The following is a 27,540-nucleotide window of genomic DNA, read 5'->3' as shown; positions in this document are numbered from 1 at the left end:
TTTTGCACATACCCAAAAGCAAGTGCTATGGCATGAGAACTTTTTAACCTTTTTCCTCAAAAAGATTTAGCGACTTTGCTCAGTCCTACTCCCCCTTCCCTCCTGCAGCTCTCATGGTACATTATTCCGGAAGGTTTTCCCAACCCTTAGTAGGAACTGTTGGAGAAAGCAATGGAAGCATATTGAAAGAAGAGGAAAATAGGTGAAAAATCTGCTTCTATCTACTCTTTCCATTTGCAGGATCCAATTTAGAATCTTTAACCAAAATGTACCTCTTTATCATCTTGTTTCTCGGACAACTGTTGCACTTCTTGAACCGGTTGCTTTCTAGCTTCAGTTAACTCCTCTAGTTCATGTTCAGCTATATTTTCTTCTATCAACTCTTCTGAGCTTTCAGACACACGAGCAGCAGGTTCCAGTCTGTGCACAAGAAACAGAGTAAATGTATCTATCAAGAATGATGTAAGATGCTTTAGAATGATGTAAGAATGATGTAAGATGTCTTGGATGCTTTAGGATGCTTTGGGCTGATCTTGCCTTGAGCAGGGGGTTGGACTAGATGGCCTGTATGGCCCCTTCCAACTCTATGATTCTATGATTCTAAGACTGAGATGCGTGCTCTTGGAGTACTATAAAGAACAACAACTGGAGAATTCATCAACTAGCCTAATATACAGACGATGCTCCGTCTCATTTCTTGTGAATTTAAAAATGAAGACAAGTCTTCTGCTCTGGATACTTTTATTAGTGCTTAAGCAATGCCTCACCACGGATGTCCCCATGCAACTACTTCGCTCATCTGAACAGGACATTGCCCATGTGCCCTCCTGCAAACCACCAACCATATTCTTGCATTCTCTGTATATTCTCTCTATAACCACTGAGCAACTTTTCACCCATTTTAGTACATCTCTGATATAACTAAAACATCCACCTACATCATACCTGTTTTCTGATGCTTCAGAAATGTTTCCATCTTCACCATCAGCTTCTTGGATCCTTTTCCCCAACTTGGGACGCTTCAAATGATTGCTTCGTGATCGAGTTGAAAATGGCGTAGCATTAAGTTCTAAGAGGCAATGTTGAAAGAAGTACAGCACATTTTTATTCTGATGTAAATAACTCAAGAGCACCTGGAATCGAGGATTATGTCTAGGCACATAACTGCCCCAAAACTTGATGCTGATGCCTAAACATTTATACCCACCATAACCCTCCTAGATACACACAGCTGCCAGTCAGGTTCAGGGCAAACCACTGACAACATAGTTGGGGCTCAGCCATGCTCCCAGCACTCCTTGCCAAATACAGCTGTCAGTCTTCGTTTCTTCTCTATCCTGCTTTTTGTTTGGTGCCATACAAATTAATGGTGTGGCATTTGCTTTCACTCTCAGCTAAAAAACGGGTGCCTCCCCCTGAGCCAGACATCCTGTGTTCTTTAGCTTAGGGAATGAGGAGATGTGAACTGCAGGGACTGTATTAAGTTTATTCTGATTTCTGCCCTGAAAAGGAAAAAAAAAAACCTTTCTAAAGTGCCATTCTTCTCCCATTCCCCCATCTTTGGTTACTGTGCAAACCATGATTTGACATAATCTCTGTGCAGAAGTTATAATTAATTATTTAAGCAATAATACACTGAGAAAGATTTAACAGGAGACATGCAAGGTGGAGATGTTACCTTCAGAAGTGCCTTCACATACATCTGTACCATCTTTGTTTTTTGGGGAGTCCACCTGTACAAGAGAAACATACTGAAGTATGGAAAGCAGAGAAAAAAAGGAGGTTCAAACTTTAGAGTTCTAACAATTATGCCACAGATCAGGGCCACATACAAGCTAAACAGATTTTCCTGCAAAAATTTGCAGAAAAATCTTAAACATAAAGTATATAGGAGGAATTTAAAATCTCCCCCCCCCCCACAACTCCATTCTCTGTGCATGTGCAGAGAATGCACTTGGGGAGCCCCTCCTAGCTCATCCGCAGCAGCAACAGATGCTGGCAACAGAGCTCCATAGTAGGGGGTGGGGCTTGAAGCCTCACCAGATTGCCCCTCCCACAAACCCTTTGGGCCACTCACTAGTCCACAATTATTGCCCATTCTTTAATTATATCTTAAATCAAGATATTGAAGATAATGTTATATTCATTTTGTTTATTGAACAGAAGTGATCTTTCTTTCAGCTCGGATCATCTGTAGAAAGAGTAGATCCTCTGTTCTTTCCTCTCATCAGGAGAGCCCTGCATCAGTTGAAATCATCAGGACTAAAGCACTTTCCCATTACCATTGCATTCCACAAAGGAAGAAGGCCCAATGCTCAAAGCGGAAAAATAAAATCTATACTGCCTGCAAAGTGAAATTTCCTACTCAGATTTCCAACCCCAAAGCAGAGACTAAGGCTGCTTCACTATGGCCCAGACCTTTCAATATCTGCTTTCCTAAAAAGTATAAGCTGAGTAGTTCTGAGTAAAACTTCATCCTCTTAAGGTGGGGGTCGTCAACCCCTGGGCTGTGGCCCAGCACCGAGCCGCTGCCGGCCGCGCCTCCCTCCTCCTCCCCCGCAGCGAGAAGCTCGCTGGGACTTGAGCAAATCAGCCACTTTGGTGGCCGATTCACTTGCAGCTCGGTAAGCACTGCGCTGCGGGAGGGGGGGGGAGAGGAAGGAGTGGTTGCCGGCATGCCAGCAGGCACAAATGGGCATGCGCACAGCTGCTGCACATGTGTTTGTGCCCACCAGGGGGTGCAAACGGGCACGCGTGGCAGCTCCGCGCATGCATGTTTGCACGGAGTTGCCGCACATAAGCAGCGCCCGGGTCTCACTCTCCCCCCACCCTCGCCGGCCGGTCCCCAGCCTTAAAAAGGTTGGGAGCCAGTCCCCTAAGGCATATTTTTGAGCAGTGCTGCTTCTAAACCAGGGGTCCCCAATACCATGCCACCCTTCACGGTACCCACCAAAAACTGCTTAAACTGGGCAGGGCCAGAGAGGGATTCTGCCCAGCAAGGATCCTGATCGGTCAACCGAGATTTAATTGGCTATGCAGATTTTTAAAAACTCTGCTTTGGCAGCAGCTGCTACCACAGCACAACAATCATCATTGTATGACTGAAGGGAAGCTGCAATGGCCATTTCATGGCTGACCCCACCTCCTGTAGCAGCCATCTTATGGCAGCCAATTATGGGGGCTGCACCCCCACACTGTGTGAAGTCCAAAGTCCCCTGCAGATTCAAAAAGGCTGGGCACCCCTGTTCTAAACACTTGCAACGCTTCACATGCCCCTTGCTACTTCAGTTCCTAAAATGCATTTATGTTATTCAGAACAAAATTACTTCTAGTACAAGATGAAAAGGAGGAGGAAAAGTGTCAAGCAAAATCATTTTAATGCATTCCGTACTTTTCTCTTTCTGAGAATAAAAATTCTCACAAGTCACAAAAACAACTAAATGGACAATCATGCGAAACTCTCAGAAAGTTTACAGAACCATATTGTATACCTACACTTAGCTGTGTATCACTGGGATCAGATGCTTGTTCATCTGAGGTGTTGAGCTCCACAGCAGACTGCAAAAAACTCTCCTCGACCTGAGAACTGCTGCTTTCCTTCTGCAAGTCTCCTGCTCTCAGAAAAATTCAACAGGGAAAATGCAAACAGCATGCCTTTTATTGCAGCTACATAAATTAAGTAGTATTGATGCAGATTCTTCAGCACTTCAGAGTATCCAAGTCATGCCCACAACGATCTTACCTTTGTACTGGAGCGTTTCTCTCTCCAATATACTAGCGACAAGTGTCCTCTGATGCCAGTGGCCCACTCCTTCAACTTCCCACAGAAGATCATGATCTCCAGGGTATTTTTCAAAGTACTTCTGGCAAGCTGGGGAACACAGCATAAGCTAGAACTTGTACAAGAGGCTTTCTTATTCCCAAATTTTATTTATTTAGTCATTGTATTTATATTCCACCCTCCCCAAAGGCTCATGACATGTTACTGACAAAGCTGTCTTCTTATGTAAACAGTAGAAGCAATTAGATAATTTAACATCCTAATTACCCTTCACAGTAAAGTATCCAAAAGTTTACTCTAATATGCAAACAATCACAATTAGTTTTGTAAGAGGCCTTGGCTGCATAATATACAAACATACACACACACAGGCTTTGCTCAGATGAAAAGTTGGAAGAGAAATGTCTTTTGCAGCATGCTATCAAAAAAGACTCTTGTGGCGCAGAGTGGTAAGGCAGCTGTCTGAAAGCTTTGCCCATAAGGCTGGGAGTTCAATCCCAGCAGCCGGCTCAAGGTTGACTCAGCCTTCCATCCTTCCGAGGTCGGTAAAATGAGTACCCAGCTTGCTGGGGGGTAAACGGTCATGACTGGGGAAGGCACTGGCAAACCACCCCGTATTGAGTCTGCCATGAAAACGCTAGAGGGCGTCACCCCAAGGGTCAGACATGACTCGGTGCTTGCACAGGGGATACCTTTACCTTTACCTTTTATCAAAAAAGACAATGAAGTACTAAACATTTTTAATGCTGGCTAGAGCTGTGCCATCCATGCTAGGAGCCTAAGCCGAGGACTCTTGCATTAGAGAATTAAATCTCTCCTCCAGTGCCCCTCCCTGGGAAAGTAAATTGATAGCAACAATGGAAGGCAGCCTGATTTATTTCATTTATCTTAGATTCTTCCCCCATAGCAACAACTTTTTCTCTCTTCCTTCTTGCCAAGGATATTATCTGCCTTTTTTGTTAATTACATATATTATAAATGTTCAAGAATCTTGAAAACTAGAAGTCAAATTTTTCACCAAAAAAGCTGAGCATCTATTCTATTTTTATTTGCACAAACCATGTGCAGCCACATACAGTCCCCTGGAAAATTCACAATTTCAATAAAAAGGTAAGTTGTAAAATGTACACGTAATCAGCTCTCACACCCTACATCTGGTTAGAAGGGCTTACCAATGTGCATAAAAGATGTCATTGGGTACCGCAGGCCAAGCGTGTCTTCCGTAAAGGAATCCACAAAATCTTCCAATATGAGCAGACCAAACTCTTTCCCTCTATGTTTCTTCCTCACAAACATTGTGTCCAGAACTGGAAGCTGGTAGCTCTGGGTAAGGAATGAACTACACATGCTTCCTGAAATCATAACAACAGCTTTGGTTAACATTCCTAGGACGGAATAATTCCCTTCATTCAGCAAAACCTTTGTTACCTGGCACTAGGTTATCCAGAACGCCAAGCTAGCACCTCCAGAGGACAAACTCCTTCCCATCAGCCACTAGAGCTCAGCCACTAATGTCCACTACTACTTCTCCAGCCAGCCAGCTTGATGCCCATCTCAAGTGCCTCTCTCCCCTCTGCCTGCCTTGAGTTGCTAGAAGTCAGTCTTCTGACAGCCTGTTGGCAATCCGTGTGCTTGACTTCTGTGTAGACTGGCTCCACGGCTTGGGAGGACAGGGCCATGTCAGCGTGGGAGCGCTTGCCATATTATTTCTAATGGATGTGGGGTTTGGTTGCTGAGGATTCCTAAGTAATGGGTAGGACAAAGCAATAAGCCAGCTTGGTGTAGTGGTTAGGAGCAGCAGGTTCTAATATGGTGAACGGGGTTTGATTCTGCGCTCCTCACATGCAGCCAGCAGGGTGACCTTGGGCTCGTCACAGCACTGATAAAGCTGTTCTGACAGAGCAGTGATATCAGGGCTCTCTCAGCCTCACCTACCTCACAGGGGGTCTGTTGCGGAGAGAGGAAAGGGAAGGCGACTGTAAGCCACTTTGAGACTCCTTCAGGTAGAGAAAAGCAGCATATAAAAGCCAACTATTCTTCTTCCTTATTTCCAGCAATCTGATTGGCAACCCCCATTCCCGATAAGTGCTAGATAACTAAGCATTTTATTGTATATCCAAGATGGTGTCCCCAAAAGGTTCTTTTCTCCCACCCTCCAGCATTATTATTTGGACAACTCAGCTCTATATGTTTTGGGTATTCACCTTTCTTCCTAAATCATCTTTACCCAGCTTCACCACTGTCGGGACACATCACCTCTGCTTAACCTGAATCATCTCTTTCCATTATTCTCCAAATTCTGTATCCATCTATATTTAAAATGCAGCTGATTTTACTTTAACCAAGTGATGCAAATTTTTAAAAAGCAACCACTTTGATTTTTAGAAGTATTATTATTTAAACATTAAGAAGCTCACACACACTCTTGCGAATTGATTCCAGAGATTGCTCAGGACAATGGTACACAGTGGCTCCTTTCACTAGAGGATCTGGGAATCCACTTTTCAACTGACTAGAAACTTTAGTGATATTTGGCCTCTGCCTCACAGCAGGTTACCTACCCTTCCTTCTAGGGTAATTTAAATATCTGCTGGACAGGCTAAGTTCTCTGGACATGCAGGAATCACCTGCGACCAAGACAGCTGCAACAGTCATAAGTCACCTTTCGTTCAGCCAACTTGGACTTCTGCAGCCTTGCATTAATGTACAAAGTTCTGCCCAGCAGCAACTCCCAACCCTGTTTATGTTTGCAACAATATACTAGCAGAAAATAGTATTTGGCATTTTAATGTTTAATATTTTAAATTCCTATTTCCAAGAACCAACTGCTCATACATAAATCCTCTGGTTTAGAAGTGATAAAGTTTGACAGCAGTGCCACAGATGGAAGAGTTGGGGTGTGATTTGTTACAAATTTGACATAATTTAGCCAAATCCACCCGAGTCTTAGTTTCACTGCTTCCAGTCTTTCATGATAAGGCAACCATTATGTTTAACTGAGAATTTTATAACAGTTATACTTCCCCTACTTATAAATAAGCATAATTTATCCCTCGTAGGTAAGATTTCTGGAAACTATTCAGAGACTTGGAAGTTCTGAAACATACACTATTTTCACAAGGTCAAAATTACAGGGGGCAGAAGGAAAGAGAAACCGAGCCATCTGCTTATTGTTCCTTTTCCCCACCTCCCACAACCTAAGTTTGACCACACTAAAGGCCCATCTGGCTGAATATCAAGTTTCCAACCGTTGTCAAGGCTATATAACATGCTTGACAACCAATTTCCCTAGAAATTAAGCCGCAGTCCCAAGAAAGCAGCTACTATGACTCTACAATGTTTCTGAAGAAGAAGTATATTTCTTCTTGGAGCAAAATTTCGACAGTATTTAAACAAATCCTTGAAGACCAATTCAATTTTTTAAACTATAATTAAGGGTTGTCTGTTCACAACAGAAAAGACTGTATCAACCCAGACTGGTTCCTTCTCGCTCACATTAAATGTCTTTTGTAATTTTAAAGCAAGACTTACCTGTAGGTTTAACAGAATAAAACCCAATTGCTTCTCCTTTCTTCCACAGAATCTTCGCATAATCATGGCTACCATGACAGAGGAATGGAAACTCATTTTTTTCAATCTCTTGTTTGCGATAGATTATTCTATTTAATACATAAAGAACTACTCTCTCCCCAATAGTCTTCACCTATTTAACAAATAGAGAAAAATACAACAGCTAGTGGTAGAAAAATATTTCATTTCAAAAAAGTGACATCTTTAAGAAGTTGCTAAAAGCCATAATCCTACTACCAAGGCAGCGGGGGGCAGCAGAATATAGAGAGTATCTTCTAAAAATATATACCATGGAAAAAAACATTTTGTGAAACCCTGACTGGATATGTCTGTATTATAAAGCTGAAATGGTTTAAAGTACTGTAATTTATCACGAGGAACCATGAAAATAAACTATGGTAAGTCATTCAAAACTACAGTTCTCAGGGATCCTTCAACGGAACATCAACTTAGCTTTGAAATGAATAGTTAAAATCTCTACCTTTCTGTAACATTAGAATGTATTTATTTGAACCATTTCTATGCTGTCTTCCCACCCAAATAGGGTTCCCAGGGCAGTGAATGCCAAAACCTGGGAGAAGGACCAATAGCAATTATTGGGGAGGGGATGTCATATGACAAATCCCAAAAGTCATCACCCACTGGTAGATGATAGAGGTGGGGCTGACAAATCTCCATGAAGAGGTATTTCCAAAGTTATGGCACCACAACCGAGAAGCCCTTTACAGAATGACCCAAAGCAAAGTCTAAAAATTACTAAAATGGGGAGATAGGTTCATACGGGAGAAGGCAGTCCTTCGGGTAAGCTGGCTCCAAGCCATAATAGAACTTTAAAGGTCAATATTAGCACCATGAATTGGGCATGGAAATGGAAATAAATTAGCAATCAGTGCAGTATAGATGAAACAAGACTGGAATGACATGGTCCCTACAATCTACTCCAGACAACATTCTAGCTATGGCATTCTACACCAATCGTAGCTTCCAGTCTTCAAGGAAAGCCCCATGAATAGTACATTACAGTAATCTAACCCACACTGGCAAGATCTTTCCTGCTCAGGGAGGGCTGCAGCTGGCTCACCAGCAAAAGCTAGTGAAAGGCACCTCTGGCCATTGCTGCCACCTGTTTATCCAACGCAAGGCCCAGGTCCAGCAGCAGCCACAAGCTATGAGCCAGATCCAGCACCTCCATTTTATCAAGATTAACCTCCAGCTTGCTAGCCCTCATCCTCTTAAAATTGCCTCCAGGCACTTGTTCATGGTTTCTACAGTCTCTCTAGGATCTTTATGAAGCACCAAATAGAGCTGTTGTCCACAAATTGGTAGCAAATCAGCCAAAATCTCAGGATTACTTCAAATTCAAATACAAGAAGCTTACAGTACAAACTAGTCATAATCACTTCTATAAACATTTCATAACCACACATGGTAATGACTGGGGAAGGCACTGGCAAAGCAACCCATATTGAGTCTGCCATGAAAACGCTAGAGGGCGTCAACCCAAGGGTCAGACATGATACCTTTACCTTTCAACCACACACAACCCAGTTCCACTGCACATAGGGGATGCCCAGTTCCACTGCACATAAAACCTGAGAGCACTTTCTCTACTTAACCCTAGTAGGCTACTTGTGAAGTGTTTTCAAAGTTCCTGCCTGCAGCCAGAACACTGTTTAATGTAGCAGCAGTACTATTTACCTGCTGAAGTCCTTCTCTAGAAAGAGCAGATGTTCTCACAATGTCATCAATAGTCCACCACTGATCTGCAAGGAACAGGGCGACAGCTGAAATGAGAAATGGAAGTCTGATATTAGTGCACATTTAAATAAGCCAAGCTTGTGTTCTATTTCATTACGCACTTTTAAAATAATTAAGTCACTTTTATGTTTGATTAGAATGCAACACTGAATACTTGCACATATCCATAAACAATATTTTTAAGATGCTTTAACGTAGCCAGTCAACATTCCACAATGAAGCACCATATCTTAAGCAAAAAATCTGCAGCTCTCAGATTTCTATGGCATTTCCTTTCCAGTAGCATTCATGGGCCTCACAACCAAAGGGTACAGTTTTCTCCAAAAGGAGGAGGGGGAGAGAAATACTGGGTAGGATTTCTTCCTTAACCTCCAAACCAGCAGTACTGAGAGGAAAAACAAGGAGTCCTGTTTCTCTGCAGCTGCCTACCATCTGGGTCTCTCACAGGCTCCTGGGTTAAGAGAGTCCATCTCTTCACATCTCAAAGGAGGTGGGAGAAGGGCTGGCCCTCATTGTACTGTAAGTTGTTCCCAATCAGTGGTGGAAACGTACAGACCCTCAGTTTTCTGGGAAACACCCTACCAAGGACGGCCTCTAAGATAACTTTAGAGTGATTGTTTTGTTACCTACCTACCTTTGAGGGGTACAATGGCCATACCAATATCTTGCTTCCTGACCTAGGCATTATGTAACTGGGCTAGAAGTAGTTACCCTTTTTCTAGCAATTGCATGGCCACTTTTAGTCATGCCAGCTTTGTACCATGACAGCCAGGAACATGCCAAAAGCCAGGACACAACTGCATTAGATCTTCACAAGACAAACAAGAAACAGACATAAAGCAGAATTATACAATTCTGAGATTAACATTTTAAAAGTAAGACCTGCAAGTGAATCCTCTGGAGCAAACAAAGCAAGAACTTTGTGTCTCTCCTCTCCACCATAAAGAGGGACAAAGCCTACTGTTGATAAGCAAATTGGTATCTGGGAAGAGAGAGAAAACAAGTTTACCATTTTCAATTGACTTTTTTTGTACACTGTTAGCACAGAAACGCAGACAATAATGGTCTAAAGAAGAGACAATAGGCTTAGTTTTCTAATTCCAGCACTAAAGGATTCAAGGTTAAAACATAACATAAATGCCCCTGTTTGCTTTGTATCAATTTCTGAAGGACTATATGTATGAAATACAGCTATAGCTGCTGTTAATGTGAGGTAAAAATATTAGCACAAGAGCAACTGAAGTGGGAGAAACAGAAAAAAAGGACTAAAACTGCGAGTAGTACCAAGGAACCCTGGTAGCAGGAAATGAGGAGAGAATAATTAAGTTAATTTTGTATTTTTAGCCCACCCTTCCCATGAAGCTCAGGGTGGGTTACAGCAGGGTTTGATTCATCTGGTCTTTCTGGAAATATTCTGCCCTCAAAAGTTTGGCCTGGTTAGCAGGCCCCCATGTACTCTACTCTAATGGTTGGAGCTAAATATTTCATAGTTCACCTAATTCTACCTCACGCAAAAGCATGTATCAAGGCCCTGGGGGTTGAAAAAAGCTCTAAGAGTTGTAAAGAACACCAGGTATCAAAAACAGGTTTTTGGGGAGGGAGCATTTTTTTATCCTACAATATAGTGGTATTTGACTTGGGTTAGTGGATACACTAACTACAATTTATACACCTTTTTTCACACAGCTAATATAAAAAGTTAAACCACTTTTTTCTGGAGACTTACTTTGACATTATTAACAAGAGAAAGGAACTCTGGGTTTTCTGGATCCCCACACCTTAGATCAGAAAGGTAATCTTCTGCAGAACTCTCCAGATCTTCATGACTGTAGTTTTCCAGCAGGTCCACAGGGAATGCCATCCCCTGGAAACAGATCCCATATGCAGGGTTACTGGTATAGACACACTAAAGCAACCAAACCTATACATCAAATTGGTAGAACTCCTTAATATCCACTCTTCACATGTACTCACTGATACAAGATTGTTTACACAGAGGATCACACCGTGTAGGCCTCTTGCTCTTAAAAACCCTGCAGGCAGAACAGTCATAGCAAGGCCCTACTTTTGAGGGTAGGCCTTGGCTGTTAGGCCTGTTACACTCACAGCTGGATCAACTGGGTTGCAGACAAAAGAAGGATAAAATGGAGCTTCCAATCAGTCATATTAAAATTAAGACAGCAATCTATGAGCCAGTAACTTAAATCTTCAATCAAAATAACTTCGCACGTACTTTTCTTTTGGTATTAGTAAAGGCCTAGCAGTGGTCCCCAACCTTTTTATCACCGGGGACCACTCAACGCTTGACAATTTTACTGAGGCCCGGGAGGGGGGGGTAGTTTACTCCTCTATTCTCAACCACTGCCCTAACGCTCTCTGATAGCTATGGTAATGTTTAAACATCCCTTCAAAATAAGATGCAGACACGCCACAACTATGAACATAAGGAACATTTTATTTTCATGGAAATTTTAACTCATGCCAATGACAAATCAATGGGAACCCTGATCTTGTTTCTCTGCAACGAGATAGGCCCATCTGGGAGTGATGGGAGACAATGACACCCGAAGTGTGTTGTAAAGGGCCGGGGGGATGAAGTAAAGGGCCGGGGGGGGGGGAGAAGGCGTCCTTTGCGGCCCACCTCCAATTAGTCGACGGACCACATGTGGTCCGAGGCCCACAGGTTGGGGATCGCTAGCCTAGCTGACAGAAAGAAATATAAAGATTATATTATTAACTTTGCTGAAACACATATTTAGCATTTATATCTGTAACTAGGAACAACTGATCTTCTATCACTACAATTTACATACAATGCTCATGATTAGGGTCAAGAGGCCCTGTTTGGCAATTAGAAGGAACCAGGGGGGCACCAGTGATGAAGCTGTCTCACTTCTGGGGAAGCCTGGAAGGGACTTGCAGGAATCACTGAAAACTCTATCCTAAAACTGTAGAATGAGCAATTCCTTGGTAGGACTAACATCACGTCCTGGTTTTCCCAGAATTGACATCGCACTATCAGCCAAAATGCTGCTCTTCTGGGAGCTGGGCAAAGGGAACTGGGGCAGTGTATGTCATATCCCCAGAAGGGGCCTGGCACTCCTGCTCATGATGCATGCAATCCTAAACACACCTCTCCTCCCCCCCCAAAAAAAAATAATACCCAGTTTGTGCCTGCAATGACACAATGTCCCAACTGGAAGCTGGCTACTGTGGGTATAATGCCTAGGAGTCTCCCCCCCCCCTTCAGAGCAGCCATCTTCTCCAGGGAAACTGATCTCTTTCATCTTCAGGTCCCACCCGTAGGCTGGCATCTAGAGGTTTAATGCCATGGAGTCCTCTCTCCAAAGCAACCATTTTCTTCAGGGGGTCTGATCTCTACCCCCAGATCCCACCTGGAGACTGACATCCCTACAGTGCTGCCCATTTGAAACTCCAGACCTCACTCCACACAACTCACACTGGTCCACTGCCTAGCACCTGCTGCCTTTCAAGATGCAACAGGCTTTCCCTCTAGTTTGAAAATAGAACTTTGTCCAAAGAAGTGAAAATGTTTGAACACTAACATTCAAAATACATTCAAACCCATTTAGTTTTTAATTCAACTAATTTTATTTGGTGCATGATTTTAAGGAAATAATACAGGACATAAATATGTTAAATAGAGCAGTATTGTGTGTCAGTTCACCTCTCATTAGAAGCAACATGGAAGCATAAGATTGTCACATTGCTACTTTTCTACATTAAAAGCACAGCCACACAGAGTATGGTTGCACCAACTGTTATGTACCGTGACAAGTACCCAAATATATGAAATTACCCATCAATGATCACAGCCATGCCTTCTTGCAATATCAAAGTAAAATTGCAAAAACATCATTTTGTGATCCAAGCATTTCCACTTGCTGGGTACCCATTTCCATAAATGGTAAATGGGAGCAGCAAATTTTGGTCTTCACTGAGATCTATCATCACGGTAACATGAAATATCGATTCCCGATGTTACAATCGAACAGATGCCTCAGATTGGAATCACCTCATTATGAAGTTCAAATTCTACTCTGGTTGCAAGAGCAAATAACGCACTTAGAACTACACGGATTGTTTTTTCAACCTTTAGACTAAAGCAGATTAGGGGCAAATGACATTCTAATTAGGGGCAAATGACATTCCAGAACCAGTACAGACCCACCATTTAAAAAGGCAATTAAAATAGGGCTTCAATAGGAAACCTTTTGTCTTGCAAGGCCCAGGGAACTATGAATTGAACAAAGATTCAGGAGCAGATTAGCCATTTATCAGCTATATATCCTCTCCCTCTAAAGACCTTAAAACAGATTCCAATTTGTTTCTAGTTGTCTTCCATCTAGGAAGTCTGGCAACACAAATCAACAATAATGGTACATCACATGCCTCCCAGAGGAATATGTTCAAGGTATTTTGCTTGCCCATGCAGATCCTTAGGGCACAGTACATGGCTGGGAGAAAGTAATCCTTAGCAAGAAGACTAGAATTCACCTTGGAGCCAGACAACAGTAAGGCAGGTAAGAGGAACTATGTACACCTGTCAATTCTACCCATGCCAACATGGCACCCCAAGCAGACACCTGGACATTTGCATGGTGAACCATCACAGGAGCCATTACTGACCCTGAACACAGATGCTCCTCCGGGATACAAGAAATGACACTTCACTAAATATTTCTAATGAAGCAGCACAATCAAAGATCCAGAAGCAGGCAATGTATAAATGAGAATAAAGCCATTTTTTTTTCAAAGAAACAAAATTAAGCACAACTGAAGCACCCAAAAAATGTATTTAAAGGGGGGAGTGCAGAAGAATCACAGCATACTGCAATACAAGCTTTTATCATGCTTACACAACAATGAGACACGCAAACCAGCTGCCGTAACAACAAAGCCTCCAGGTCATCATTCCTGGCATTTTTTGAATAAAGTAGAATCAAAGAAGAAAATATGCCGCAACAGCTGCTTAAAAAATAAATCCGACTGTATTTCCAATTATTAAAACATTCAGGAAGGAGAATAATTTAGCAAACTCTTTTCTTTATGTGGACCTCACGAAGCAAAAGTAAATCGGTCTGTTGCATGGGACAGCCCTTAAAGGCAGTTCAGAAACTAGATCAGGTACAGCAGTTATTACAGGGAGCTACATGCTCAGAACATGCATATTAAATACATTTGCAATCTCTCCCTTAGTCACCAATCATTTATGGGTTTAATTCAATATGCCTTAGACCCACGTATCTCCAAGACCATCTCTTCTGCTATGCTCCACCACAACAGCTTGGCCCAGCTTGCTGAACAGCTTGCCTGAGCTGGCCAAGAAGGATCCTATGTTTCTCTCTTTCTGTAGAATGTGTACAATGCAAGTGCTTAGGAGAGAAGTTATTTGGGGAAATAGAAGTGTAGTATCATGGAATGGTTCAGGAAGGTGTTCTTCTAAACGAAGTAGGATTGCAGTCAACCACCAATGAGATGTAGTGGTCAGAGTGTCAGGCTAAGATCTGGGAGAATCAAGTTCAAACCTCACTTTGCCATGGAAGGTTGCTGAGTGAACTTGAGCCAGGCTCAACTTAACCTACCTCACAAGGTTGTCAACACAAAATGGAGAACTATGGGGGAAAGGACTGCATATTAATGATGTAAATAAATAACCAACACTGTTTATTGGATGTAGTATCTTGTTTTCGCTATCTTTTATTTCTGTAATCCATTTCCTGCATTTTATGGTACATCACGTCTTGAAATGTCTTTGTCTGAATTATCTCTTGTTTCTGTAATCCTACTCCTACCGCATTATCCAATGGATCTTTTATGTTAACTATATTGTTTTAGTATCTTGTCATCTGCCCTGAATATCAGTGAAAAATGTGGACTATAAATGAGATAAATAAGCAAGAACATACTACTCAAAGTTTTCCCTCAGCAATTGTTTCTTAAACTGAAGTCCAACAGAACTGAATGAATCCCAGTAACTTTCATTGTTAGGTTTAAACACATCCAGCAACAATTTGAGAAAAGTAATTCTCCATTTCAATCACCATCAAATCTACTTCTTCAGGACAGCCTACTTTTACCCATAAAGGTAAAGGTATCCCCTGTGCAAGCACCGAGTCATGTCTGACCCTTAGGGTGACGCCCTCTAGCGTTTTCATGGCAGACTCAATACGGGGTGGTTTGCCAGTGCCTTCCCCAGTCATTACCGTTAACCCCCCAGCAAGCTGGGTACTCATTTTACCGACCTCGGAAGGATGGAAGGCTGAGTCAACCTTGAGCCGGCTGCTGGGATTGAACTCCCAGCCTCATGGGCAAAGCTTTCAGACGGCTGCCTTACCACTCTGCGCCACAAGAGGCCCTTTGCGCCACTTTTACCCATAGGCGACAGTAATAAAGAAATGCCAATTCTCCATCAGACGTAAACAAATGCCTTGAAAAAGCTAATTTAATCCTCAGCTTTGTTTTTCTTAAAATATTTATGCCGTCTCTGCAGAGAAATACGTGATATAGCATTTATGACATTACTAAAGGTTTAGGAATCCGAAGGCATGAAAAAAAAGCATTTCATTGTTCAAAAGCCCCCCTGCCTTGCACTCTTATCAGGTGGTTGATATTTTAAGAGTTTTCATTTGGGGAACTCTGTTATAGGCATGAGTTTGTCAACACTTGGCTTATGAAAATGAAGCTAAACAGTAAGCCTTTTTGAAAGTTGGCATGTACCATTTGAGCAAGGCCGCTTTTCTGGGAAGCACCCGGCATCTTCCATTGCAATGGGGAGTGGGGGGGGGGGGGGAGTCTGAGGCAGTATAGTCTCCCTTACAAAGCCTAAATCTGCTTTTCCCTCCCCACTACTTTAAGCCTCTGCACATTGCATGAGAGTAAAACTGTCAGGTCGAATCCATGTCATGTACTCTGGGACTGTGCTCTGTCCCTGGGATAACCACCCGATTGGCCAGTGAATATTATGGCTGGCTGAGCAAAGTCAATGTTGCCTACAGCAAACTAGATTGTCATCAGCATTCATACAAAATAAAAATTGAAAGAGATGGGAGGGGGGAAGAATGCCAAATAATTAAATAACAATTAGGGAAGTATTTTTTTCTGTGACTGAAATGAGCTTACACTCACTTTATTGCATTATTTAAAAAGCACACCACAATGCATGCTTATGTAACAGAATTAAAGGCTCTTTGTGCTAAGACCCAGAAGTTGAGCTTGCTTTCCCTGCAACAGCCACAGACTTTCCAACCTCGCCATGATTGTGCAGAATGATTATGCTACAAATAGCACGTCCGTCAGTGTGGCACTGCTGCGTTTGGATTCAGCGTAAGAAACAACACAAAATTACAGAAGAGGTTTCTATAGCGTTTTTGTGTTGAAATGACTGAAATTAGTGTGACTAGAAATGAAGAGTTAAAGAGACATTTATATAGGGAAAAAGCTCGAAATCCTGCTTATTGTGCCGAAATGAAGGGGGGAGCGAAAGGGAGGGCTGAGAGGGATTGCAGCCATTTAATCTCAGCAATGGGCAGGTATGCCCTCTAAACGGTTCAGCTGTAATGGCTGGGAGCCATCTCAGCTCTCCCTTCCCCTGGAAAGGGGAAGGGAACAGAGGGCTGAAAGGGTTACCAGCCATTTCAGCAGACCATTTCACTCTCCCCCTACCTCACTCCTACCCCAACCCCTTCAAATATCTACTGAACTTTCCCCTGAAGGTAACTGACCAGGAATTTGGGGAATTTTCCCAAGTGAATCGGGACTCATCAAACTGCATATAGGGGAGGAGATAAAAGAGACAGCTTTAGGGTGAACAGCAAAGGAATTCACACAGGAAACAAAACAGACTAGTATTTCACGGGGTCAGCGAAAGGGAGCTCCTCCACCAGGCATTTGCTTGAGGTCAACCAACCCAACATCATCTGCTAGTCCCCCCTCAGACACCCCCTTCCATGATTGAATAATCTGACCTACCTAAGGGTTCTGTCAAAGTTGCCATTCCTGCTGAAATATTGTTCTTGTGATAATATGTTATGATTGTTGTATTTGTTATGATGTTCCCTGTAATTATCCTATTATGTAAACTGCCCAGAGCCGTATGGAAGGGCAGTATAAAAATCTAAATAAATCAAATAAAATAAAAATATTGCAGTTTCTATTCTAGAGTTTAGCCTTTTCCACAGCAGGAGCTAACTCTGTCAAACAGGATCAGCCTTGAAGATAAATGCAAATGTTAAATCATATCCATCATATGCCCTTGTTCTGGGTGGGGCCACATCTCCCCTGAAGGCACATTTCCCCCCATTTCCCTATCTTGCCTATTTCTCATCTGATCAGCCCATTCAGGAAATCAGCAGTCACTGAGAAATGACACTGACTTACCTGATTCAGATGCAAAGAAGATACAGACCCATGTCATCAGCATACTTACGGCACCACACCCCAAATCCCTGCAGCCCATTTCCAGGCAATGTCTCCATAGCTGTTCAAAAGCTACACGAGATGCAACCCTACACTGGGACTCAGTAAAGTTCCATCCGTCTAATAGAAAAGCAGACTGTCAGCAGCCCCCAAGCAAACCCGATTAACGCAGCCACCATTATGCGTAATCTCTCTGAAGCAGCTTATACTGCTGCAGAGTAGTAAGAGACAAAAATCATAGCTTTCAATCAGAGCTAGTCGTGTTAGCCTGCGGGGAGCCCAAAACAAATGAGAGTCTAGCGGCCTGTTTCTGGTGGACTAAAATTCCAGCTATGCAATGCACGGAAGGCTTATAATCAAATGGGCAATGGTGCTGGTTTTGTAGTCCTATAACAGGGTATTTTGGGGGCTAACCTGAAATTTTTTCGAGGGGATTAATAGAGAAGTAGTGATTTTAAACTTCCATGTATACTAGTGGTGTTGGTGACTTGTCAATTACCTACCACAGAATATGACAGATGATCCATTGTGTGTTTCCATAGTGGTTATTGGTGCAGAACAAGTTGTTGCATTTGTGTTTCAGGTTAGAGAGTTAAAAAGGACTCTAGTGGACAGGAGGCCATCACGGAATACCAGGATACCTACGCTGAGGCAGGCTATGGCCACCTCTGAATATCTCTTGCCTTGAAAACCCTACGGGGTCGGTATAAGTCAGCTGCAACTTGATGGCAGAAAACAAAAACAGTATATCACACAATATTCAATCCTTTGGCAATCACACTATATCCTTTGGCAATAAGTGCCATCGTATTTTGGTATCCATTTACCACCACAGTAGCTAGCAACTTGCACAAACACAAAAAAGTAAGAACTCCTTGACGACCATTTGTAGACCACTCAAATGAGCACAGAAATCTTCATATAGCTTGTACACAATAAGGGGCTCTTCCCCAGAACACCATCATGTTTTCAAGCAGAAGATACACTGCTCAGAATAGCATTGCCATCTTTTCTATTGCAAGCAGACCTCTTCAGTGAAAGTCCAACTCAAAGGAATAGTTCTACTAGTCCTGTTACATTTTTGCTAGGAATTTTAATACAATTAACATGAGCCACTTTTATGTATACTGTTTTATGCGTTTTCAGCTTTGTCCAAACCAATCCTGTTATTTGGACTCTCGGTGGTCCAACTGCCAAGTCCAAGTGACACAAAGGAAATAAAGGCCAATTTCAGTAGGAAAAACTAATTTTGATTATAAAATGTATCCATGCATCTGGTAAAGTGGATTCTAGCTCATTAATGTTTACAATTAAGTCATTAGTTTTGGAGTGTCAACAGACTGCAGCAAATGGAGCTTCCCTTTGGGCATCTCTCCAAACTGTATCTGAGATGGGGCACTGATTAGTTCAAATGTTCCAGCTACTAAAGACGTGGCCAACAGCAACGGGGCTAGAAATGTAGAGAGTAGTGGCAGAATGCTAATGTTCTTCCAGAATCTGGACTTTAAAACGGATGCCTACTCGAAGACTATGTTGGTGTAGAAATTTACGTACTACAAGTAGCCTTGTGTAGTTAACAAGACTACTTACCCAGATCCTTGGAAGTTTTTGTTATGGACTTCAACAAGTTATCTCAAGTCACAATAAAAGAACAAGAACCCAGAGCTGGTTAACAAATTGTTGACAAAAATCCCCATGTACCTCAAAGATGTGTTTCCCCCTTGGCTGGAGCCAGAAAAAATTCTCAACCTGGAGATTTTTTATGAATGCCTGCATTGATGGCTTATTCTCTATTCCATGCCAAACAGACAGGAGCAGTATTTAAAATTGCCAACATTCATTATAGGCTATTGCCACTAAACAGACAGCTATCAGTTATCTGTGAATGTCAACAATCCCCAATTTCTGATATTCATACTAACACACACACCAATTTTACTTGCTGGTTTGCAAACTGAAGCAAATGAACATACACTTTTCCAACCAAAGCTTGTCAAACAAAACTTAGTTAATGCAGTATTTCCTACAAAAAAAAAGATTTTTTTAAAGCTTTCAAAGGCTACTGTGGAACTAATCCTGTTTCAGAATTATATTGACATTGTGTGAAGGTTAATTCTTTTGAAGGAAAAGTTTTAACTAAGTAGTCTGGTACACTGAACTTGCAGAATTGAAGATTTTCAGGCAAGCTCTGTTAATGAAACGATACATAAACGTTCTGCTTAAAACAGATCCTTAAGGTGGACAAGAGATTGTTGAAGATTACCCAGACTTTATATCAGAAACTAACAGAAATCTGAACTGCACAACTCATTCTCTTAACTACTATACATCTTTTTCAACATTATAAAAAGTTATAATGAAATATTAGGGAATCCTACATCTACTGGAATATATATACAAGCTTTAGAAGTATACTAAAGTAATTATCAGACCTAAACATGAAGGAAAATAAATCTCAGGTACCAACCTCCAGACTCCTGTAACCTACTAATGGAATTTACAATTCTGGCAACTATGTTCAAGGATGTTTTTAAAACACAAGTTGTGCTTTATTTTCAGGAAATATCCATTTAATTTCAGAATTCCAAGTTCTGCAATTACTTTGGATATTGACCCTTCTCTCCAGATTAGGAAGACAGACAACACAGGGAGAGACCCTTCTTCAAAGCAGGGACTTTCCTACTAGCAGATAAGGAATCTCTGCCCTCAATCCTGATTTCCTGTTTCCACAGGACAACAACACGATTTATAAATTCCTTCAGAGAGAGAAAAAACAGGAAGTGAAGGCAACATCTGGATCTAAGAGTGAAGGTGGCAGACTGCCCCCAAAGAAAAATAAGAATTGGAAAACCCATCTGACACACATACGCAGCAGAAGTGAGTAAAAGGAGTCTACTGCTCTTTTATCACAAGGAAGAAAAAACCTAGACTCCTTTGAGAATTTGATTATAATGATCTCAAATAGCTGGCCCAGACCTCACCACCAGAGTACGAAACAATGCAGGGAGGGCACAGACACTGTCCAATAGGAACCTCCAACACTGGCATGCCTACTATACTACTTATCGTATGGCATGTGTGCAGTATAGCCAGTAGATCCTAGGATTGACTAGCAGCCAGGCAGGAGGCATTCAAAGGTGGTTTGGCATTGCCTGCCTCCGCATCATGACCCCTAGTGTTCTTTGGAGGTCTCCTATCCAGGGCTGACCCTGCTTAGTTTACAAGATCTGACAAGATCGGGCTTGCCTGGGCTATCCAGGTCGGGGAGCACATCTACCTATATTAAAAAACATGCAATCGTTCACAGCTCCAGTAAACTGGTACCTAACCCCATTTTCCTCACACATGCAACACAGGGTGGATTTGGCTTCCTCCAACTTGGTGGGTAGATGAACATATGAGCAAACCCAATATTGATTGTCTCGGCCCTCTCCACGCTTTAGGTATGTAATATGGTATTATCTTCTCCCACGTGTACATTTTTCACCGTAATCACAAAGTCCAAATTTGTTCTGCGGATTGGGGAAATGGGAGTTTTGATGACATACCAGCCCATAAATTGGATTTACCATAGCATCTGAGGGCACAAGAGCATCTATCTACAGAGCATGATTTTCTCAGCTCCCCCTTATTGTGGCGGCTCAAAATGCTACAAGAAACCCCCAAGAACAAAATTCCTGGAGCATTTTGGTGGGGGAAACTATGAAAGTTGCACTTTGGAGGTAAATGTCAACAAGCAGAAGTATTGAGCTGGATCCAAGCCCACCACTATTGACTCTCATCTTTCCCTATAGAAGAACAATTGGATTTTTCTACCCTGCTTTTCACTGGCCGAAGGACTCTCAAAGCACCTTACAATCACCTTCCCTTCCTGTTTGTTCAAAGCTCAATCCTTGAAGGAGGAAAATATGTTTGAATCCAGCACCATTATCATGTCTACAAATCTGTCTAACTGCTTTGAAAATGAAATCTGTATTCACCTAAAGCGTCCCCTCCAAACTACTAATAGTGAGTTAACAGCACTCTATAGCAGTGGTCAGAAAACCACTTTTGCTTATAGTTAATTGAAGTAAAAACATGGGAACAAGTCCTTGTTCATAATGGAGCAGGAAATACAGACTAACAGAGCATGCAAAGCTGAGCATGCTTACCATACAGCAAATCTCAGCAGAGTCAGAGGAATTCATCCCCAGTTTGAGATTGAGATTGAGAAAATCACTTCTGCAAGTAAATCTTTTTCTCAAGGCGAGTAACACCATAGGCTCTGTGGAATTTCATCAAGCACACATTCCTTTATTACAGCATACAAAGCCACCAAACGAAAGCATTCACAAAGTAGGTGCTACTGTGACAACCATGTGTGGTGACATCGCACACTTCTGTTATGCAATGTTTTTAGCAACTTCTGCACCCTACATTATAGAAACTGGGCACATTCATATCAGAGAATGCATGCTGCAACAAATAAAGTGTCTGGGGGTTTGATGTTATCAAACACTTTATGCTGGAAAGGTTAGAAAGTCATAACCAGGATCTACAGTTAACACCTATCAACTCACTGGAGGCCTCACAGAACTCTTTAAGCTAGACTTATTATAACGAATTCACACCCTATGAATTATTTGCTTGTTTTTCCAACACAGGGACCTCAGGATTTCATAGATTATCAGACATTCCATAACAAAGAGACTGGCCACCTACTCATCTATGATCAATGATCTTTCATTAGAACTCGGAAGGAATGCTGGACTTTAATTGTGCATGAGTGGCAAAGCACAAGAATGCTGACTTGCAGTTGTAAATCAACCTTCCTGCATAATCATCAATTGATTTACAAACCATCTCAGAAAAAGCACATTTAGAACTGCCAGTTTTTACGTGGCAGAAATCTGATACTTGCACATGTAGAACTGCCTTTTTGTTTTTCCACATTTGCCTGCTGATAGAAGGAGGACTGAAATGCTTAGGAGCATTTGAGTTCAATCTCCATTTTTCACTAGCTGGTCATTCCTAGCAAATCAACCTGGAACAAGTCCTTCTAGGGTAGAAGTTTGGCTTCTAAATCCAAGACTAAATGCCATTTTGTAGGAAGGGGTTGAAAGAAGCAGTCAAAAAATGCCTGCATCAGTGAAGACTGAAGATTATTCCGTAAAAACAACAGCCTTGGTTTCCAAAAAGAAGAGGATGTAAACAAGGAGTTCATTAAGGTCTCTTTTTTTAAGGGTCTCTTTAATAGACTGTCACTAAATAATTTGTGAAAGCTTCACACTTGTTGTGTACAATGTATAATAGTGCCTTCTAATGTTGAAGATGGTCAACTGCTGAGGAAACCAGAAACATAGGTATCTTCCATACAGGAACAGATTTGTATGGCTTCCCCATGGCTGCTACAGACGCAAACAGAGTTGGGTTTTATACTCGGCTTTTTACTAGCAGGAGTCCCAAAGTGGCTTACAATTGTCTTCCTTTTCTCTCCCTACAACAGACACCTTGCAAAGTAAGTGGGGCTCAAAGAGAACCGTGACTGACCCAAGCTCGCCCAGTTGACTTCATATGAAGTAGTAGGGAAACAAACCCAGTTCTCCATATTAGAGCCCAGCTCTTTTTACCATTACAAAGGTTGGCTAGCACTGGTTCAATTGGTTTCAACATGGCAAGTTTCCCTGCAGTTCCCCTGTCCCACTCCCCTAAAAGGAACCACCTCCCTCACCTGGGCTTTTGTATTTAAAATACACTAGAATAAATCTGCACTAGAATAAATCCATCATTGTAACTATAAGTGTTGCAGGTTCCCAATTCCGAGCTTCCTTTTTTATTTTGTAAGTCTCTAGTCCCTTCCCTTGTGAAGATATGTTTTTCCCTTACCAACAAAAGGAAAGGCACTCAAGACTTTTCAAAATTAACGCTGGGGATTCAGAAAACCTGCGACAGCTGTTACAATGGTATTGTCAATAAACAATATTCTAGAGCAGGTGTGAAATGGGGAGGAAATGGTTGTTAGGAACAGGGAGCAAAGCAGATAGGAGAAAAGCTGCCCCAAACCCCAGGAGGTATATGAACATACCACAGAGCTGTGGGGAAACAAGGACTAAAATCCAGCTTCCAAAAGCATTGACCTCAGGAACAAATAACTCACATGAAGATGGTGGTTTCCCCACCTCCTTTTAATACCTCAGTTATTTTCCTGGTGGTCCCCACCTAGGGTAGGAAGCCAGACAGATCCCCACTGGAATGTCTGAGATGCAGTCTCCCAGTTAAACTCTTATTCCAAAACCACTTATGTGCATAATAGAAACAAGGATATGAGTCTCCCAGAAAAATCAGAACTGGAAATCTTCCCGCAAAAAAATAGTGTATTCAGCTGCCTCTTCACAGCTGAGACACAGCTAAGGGGCAGGAATAAAAATGGAGCTGAGCTCCGCCCCTTCCCTGATTGGTTACAGGCTGAGCTTCCACCAGGCTACTGACGACTTTCTCTTTATGTCAAAGGTGCTTTTTTGTTTCTTCTATCTTAAAGGGGGCAAGGCTGGTACAATGGCTGGTAGTGGCTCTCTACAAGAAGCAAAGGAACAGGGCAAAAAATGCTCCATGAGAAAACCCACCAGAGTTCAGGTCTCATCCATGGAGGTCACTGGGGTAGCTCATCTGCATTAGCTATAAATTCCAGATCAGATTGGTGACAGCAATTCTTTCTTCCAATAGGACAAAAGAGACACCAGTTTAGCACTGACCTGCAAAGGCAGCCAGGTTTTTACATGGATCACTATATGTATTTATCGTTTTCTCTCCTTCTCTGTTTACAAATTAATAAAACATAACTTGTACTCTCCATTGGGATAATCATCTGGAAAACATTTATTACAACTTTGCCAACTACCAAACTCGCTTAACACTGAATTAGCAATTATATCCATTCATTGCTAATGAGTTTTATGAAACAATAAATAATTAGAAACAGACATTCTTCCATGCAAAAATAAAACATCTCATATCTTGCTTAGAATTTCTAACTATGGTGCAATCAATTGGTGATGGTACAGTTTCCCCACCTGCCATTAGTCTGCAGTTGGTGAGGTCCTGTGGAAGTCCAGGGAGCAGAAATGTATGTAAAGATGGTTAGAACTGTTCCTAGCAAACTACCACAGCTATGTAAGCAAGTGGAATTTCTGCAGCTTTGTCAGTCACCTCAAGGCAAGGAAAAATTATGCTATTTCCCAAAGGTAACAGGAGATAGATGCAAATTGGCTGAAAAGGAAGAAACCCAGATGATACAAGAGTCTGAAGCATGTTTTAAGGGAAATAATGTGAAAAAAGATGGAAGAGCTCAAGAGGAAAAAAAGCCAGCTTTGCCGATGTATTCTATTATGCATCTGCATGGCTCACAAAAATTCTGAGGGGTGAGCGAATAAATGTTTTTAGGTACATACTTCCAGTTACAACTGGCTCCTCTACATAACATGCGGATTTTCCACATAACTAGAAACTGGTATAAACCTACTACGGTAAAGACCACCACAGCAAGGCCGCGGGTTTACAACGCCCTCGTGCAGAACCCATAACCACCCACCTTCCTTCCTCAACAGTCCCCGGTTCATCTTATCCCCAAAACCATTCAAAGGGCAATACCCCCGGGATCCCAGTAACACCTACTTACCTAAATGCCTACCTTGGGCCAAAGCCCACCGGCAGCTAAGCATGTGCAACTCCACCCCTTGAATGAGCCCTCCCACCGGCAACGTTAACCCCTTACATGCTGCAAAGTCTTTGTGTAAACAGCTGGCTGCAAGAAAGGCCGTGCAACCTTCCAGCATCCTTAACAGACTGCATTCCTTTCACATGTCTGAAAATGCATTTTCCCCGACGCTCCCGGCCCTTTGCAAAAGGCTTGAAACCCAATTGTCGGCATCGCCCCATTGCCTGGCAATTTGTAACGGCCTGTGCAAACGCAACATCGCGGTATTGGAAGAGCCGGGGGGAGGGGGAAGGATCTATTTAAAAGGGGAGGGGGACATGCTAACCGAAGGCTCCGCGTCACAATTAAGAATCCTGCTGGCCTGCTGTATTTGCAAATGCTCTGCCTCACGGAAACCTCTTCGTTCCGACTGGAACAATCTCAACCCAGAGCGCGGATTTATTGCATTCTGCACAGCTGAGGCCGGCCTCACGTTACGTTCCCAGATAACCCACGGGCCGTGGGCGCGCAAGGGAACCGTGCAGGGAACCGTGCAAGGGCGGGAGGGACCACCTCGATCCTTGCCGGGGGAAGTTAAGAAGCACGCTCGAGAGCGGCAGGAGGCTCAGCCAGATCCGCCGGGCCACATAAGGGATGCCGCCACGGACACTCACGCATTCCCATTATCTGTCTCTCAAGCCACACACAAGCGCGCACCTAGCTGGCGCAGAAAGGCCTAGAGAACATGGCACAGGGTGGGCGTGCGTGTGAAGCACGAGCAAGCATTGCCTCACGGGCGCCCCTTCCCCACCTGGCTGGCACGATTAAGCACCCCCTCTCCCTCGCGCCCTGGGCTCGCAGAGGCCCCCTATCTCCCCCCATCCCGCGGAATTCCTAGCAAAGAGGCTGCCTCGCCCGCCCGCCACCAGAAAGCAGAGCGGCTGCTTCCCAGTCCCTCCGCCAGGCCTGGATTATCTGGCCGGGGGAGAGGGAGGGGGCTGGAAATCAGTCTCCCCCGCCCGCAGGTTGGCAGCAGCCAAAGGCCCCCAGTCGCTCACCTCTGCCCAGGCTGTCCTTTGGGGCTGCAGGGAAAAGGGCGGCAAAGGTGGGCGGCGCGCGAGACGAAGCCAGCCCGGCTCACCTTCGCCGGCTGCTGCTGCTGCTGCTGCTGCCGCTACTGCTGCCCGGCGCCTGAGCTCATCCTCGGCGTCCCTCCCCTTCTCCGCTCGCTCCGAGTCTGACGCACTTGTTCTGCAACGTCTCCCGCTTCCAGCTGCACCCACTCCCTGCCCGCTCGCTGCTTTCCCCGCCGCTCCGGGCAGCCCCCAGCAGCCGGCGAGAAGCCGCTGCAACAAAAGGAGGCGGGCGGCGGATCAAACCTCCGGCCCCCGACTCACCGCCCGGACCAACGGCGGGGAGCGGGACGCGGCCCGGTTCACACCTGGCCCTCATCGGGAAGGGCATCCAGAAGCATCTCTCCGGGTGCCTTCCTGGCTGCGCCGGCCGCCCGGGCAATGGCTGCGAATAAGCCAGAGAACAATATGACTGCCTGGTGGGGAGGGAAGCCTTGGGACTCCTGCTCTCTTCGAGGCGAGGAGGGCAGAGGAAGGAGGAATGGGGGGTTTGAGAAGGAAATAGGTTAAGGTGACCAGATTTTAACATTGGTAAAGCGGGACACCATTGACACGACGCAGGGAGGGGGGGGTGTTCTTGATTTAAAAATTGGCCTATATGCAGCAACAAAAATTTTCATAGAATGCAAAAATAGTATAGAATGCAAAAATAGTATTGTAATATATATATTTTTAATTTCAACATAAGTACAATTTGCCAGGTGCCTCCAGATGTCCCTCCAAAAGTGGGACAATCTGGTCACCTTAAAATAGGTGAAAATGTGTTTGCAAAATAAAAACTTTAAGCTATAAAGAAGAATTAACTCTTTCAGAAAGGATATTCTCCCCCCCCCCCCCCCGGCAGTCCAATCTCAATTTCACTGCAGTAACTTTGAACAAATCTCACCTGAAATGTATATGGTACAGGCTGATGTGTATGTTATCTGCAAGAGAGAACAATACATACACACACACAATCAATATATATATGTATATGTAGACATATGCATGATTTAAATTCTCACTTTATTTTTTTAGTGTGTTGAATAACTTGGGCTCCTACAGTGCAAGTATTTTTACTTAATTCTGCAAGAGATTTATTCCAATAAAAGATGTTTATAGCTGATTAATGTTACCCAGAGGTGGCCATTGCAATCATAAATGTATGTCTACTAACATAAGGACCACTAAATTCAATAAGATTGTTT

At 43.1% G+C, this 27,540-nt stretch overlaps 1 protein-coding gene across 6 annotated transcripts in view; it reads right to left on the bottom strand.

The window, feature by feature from the left end:
- FAM169A (family with sequence similarity 169 member A) overlaps positions 1 to 26,739 on the bottom strand; it is a 31,310-nt gene extending 4,571 nt beyond the window's left edge. The window contains exons 1-11 of one of the 6 annotated variants that reach the window (XM_077347409.1): positions 26,362 to 26,739; positions 10,836 to 10,973; positions 9,992 to 10,091; positions 9,050 to 9,135; positions 7,313 to 7,484; positions 4,954 to 5,133; positions 3,743 to 3,871; positions 3,496 to 3,611; positions 1,679 to 1,733; positions 946 to 1,069; positions 273 to 420 (exon numbers count right to left, since the gene is read on the bottom strand). In XM_077347409.1, coding sequence (XP_077203524.1) covers positions 273 to 420; positions 946 to 1,069; positions 1,679 to 1,733; positions 3,496 to 3,611; positions 3,743 to 3,871; positions 4,954 to 5,133; positions 7,313 to 7,484; positions 9,050 to 9,135; positions 9,992 to 10,091; positions 10,836 to 10,970 — 1,245 coding nt within the window. In that variant the 5' untranslated portion in view covers positions 10,971 to 10,973; positions 26,362 to 26,739. Of the gene's footprint in view, positions 1 to 272; positions 421 to 945; positions 1,070 to 1,678; positions 1,734 to 3,495; positions 3,612 to 3,742; positions 3,872 to 4,953; positions 5,134 to 7,312; positions 7,485 to 9,049; positions 9,136 to 9,991; positions 10,092 to 10,835; positions 10,974 to 17,509; positions 17,657 to 23,684; positions 23,704 to 25,202; positions 25,299 to 25,566; positions 25,586 to 26,278 lie in introns of those variants that run through there. The other 5 variants (XM_077347407.1, XM_077347412.1, XM_077347408.1 and 2 more) reach the window with 5 other exon arrangements.
- Positions 26,740 to 27,540: the final 801 nt, after the last annotated feature.

This window comes from Paroedura picta, chromosome 7 (genome assembly GCF_049243985.1).
Source record: "Paroedura picta isolate Pp20150507F chromosome 7, Ppicta_v3.0, whole genome shotgun sequence".
Classification (NCBI taxonomy): Eukaryota; Metazoa; Chordata; class Lepidosauria; order Squamata; family Gekkonidae; genus Paroedura; species Paroedura picta.
This window is presented reverse-complemented; position numbering and strand designations above follow the sequence as displayed.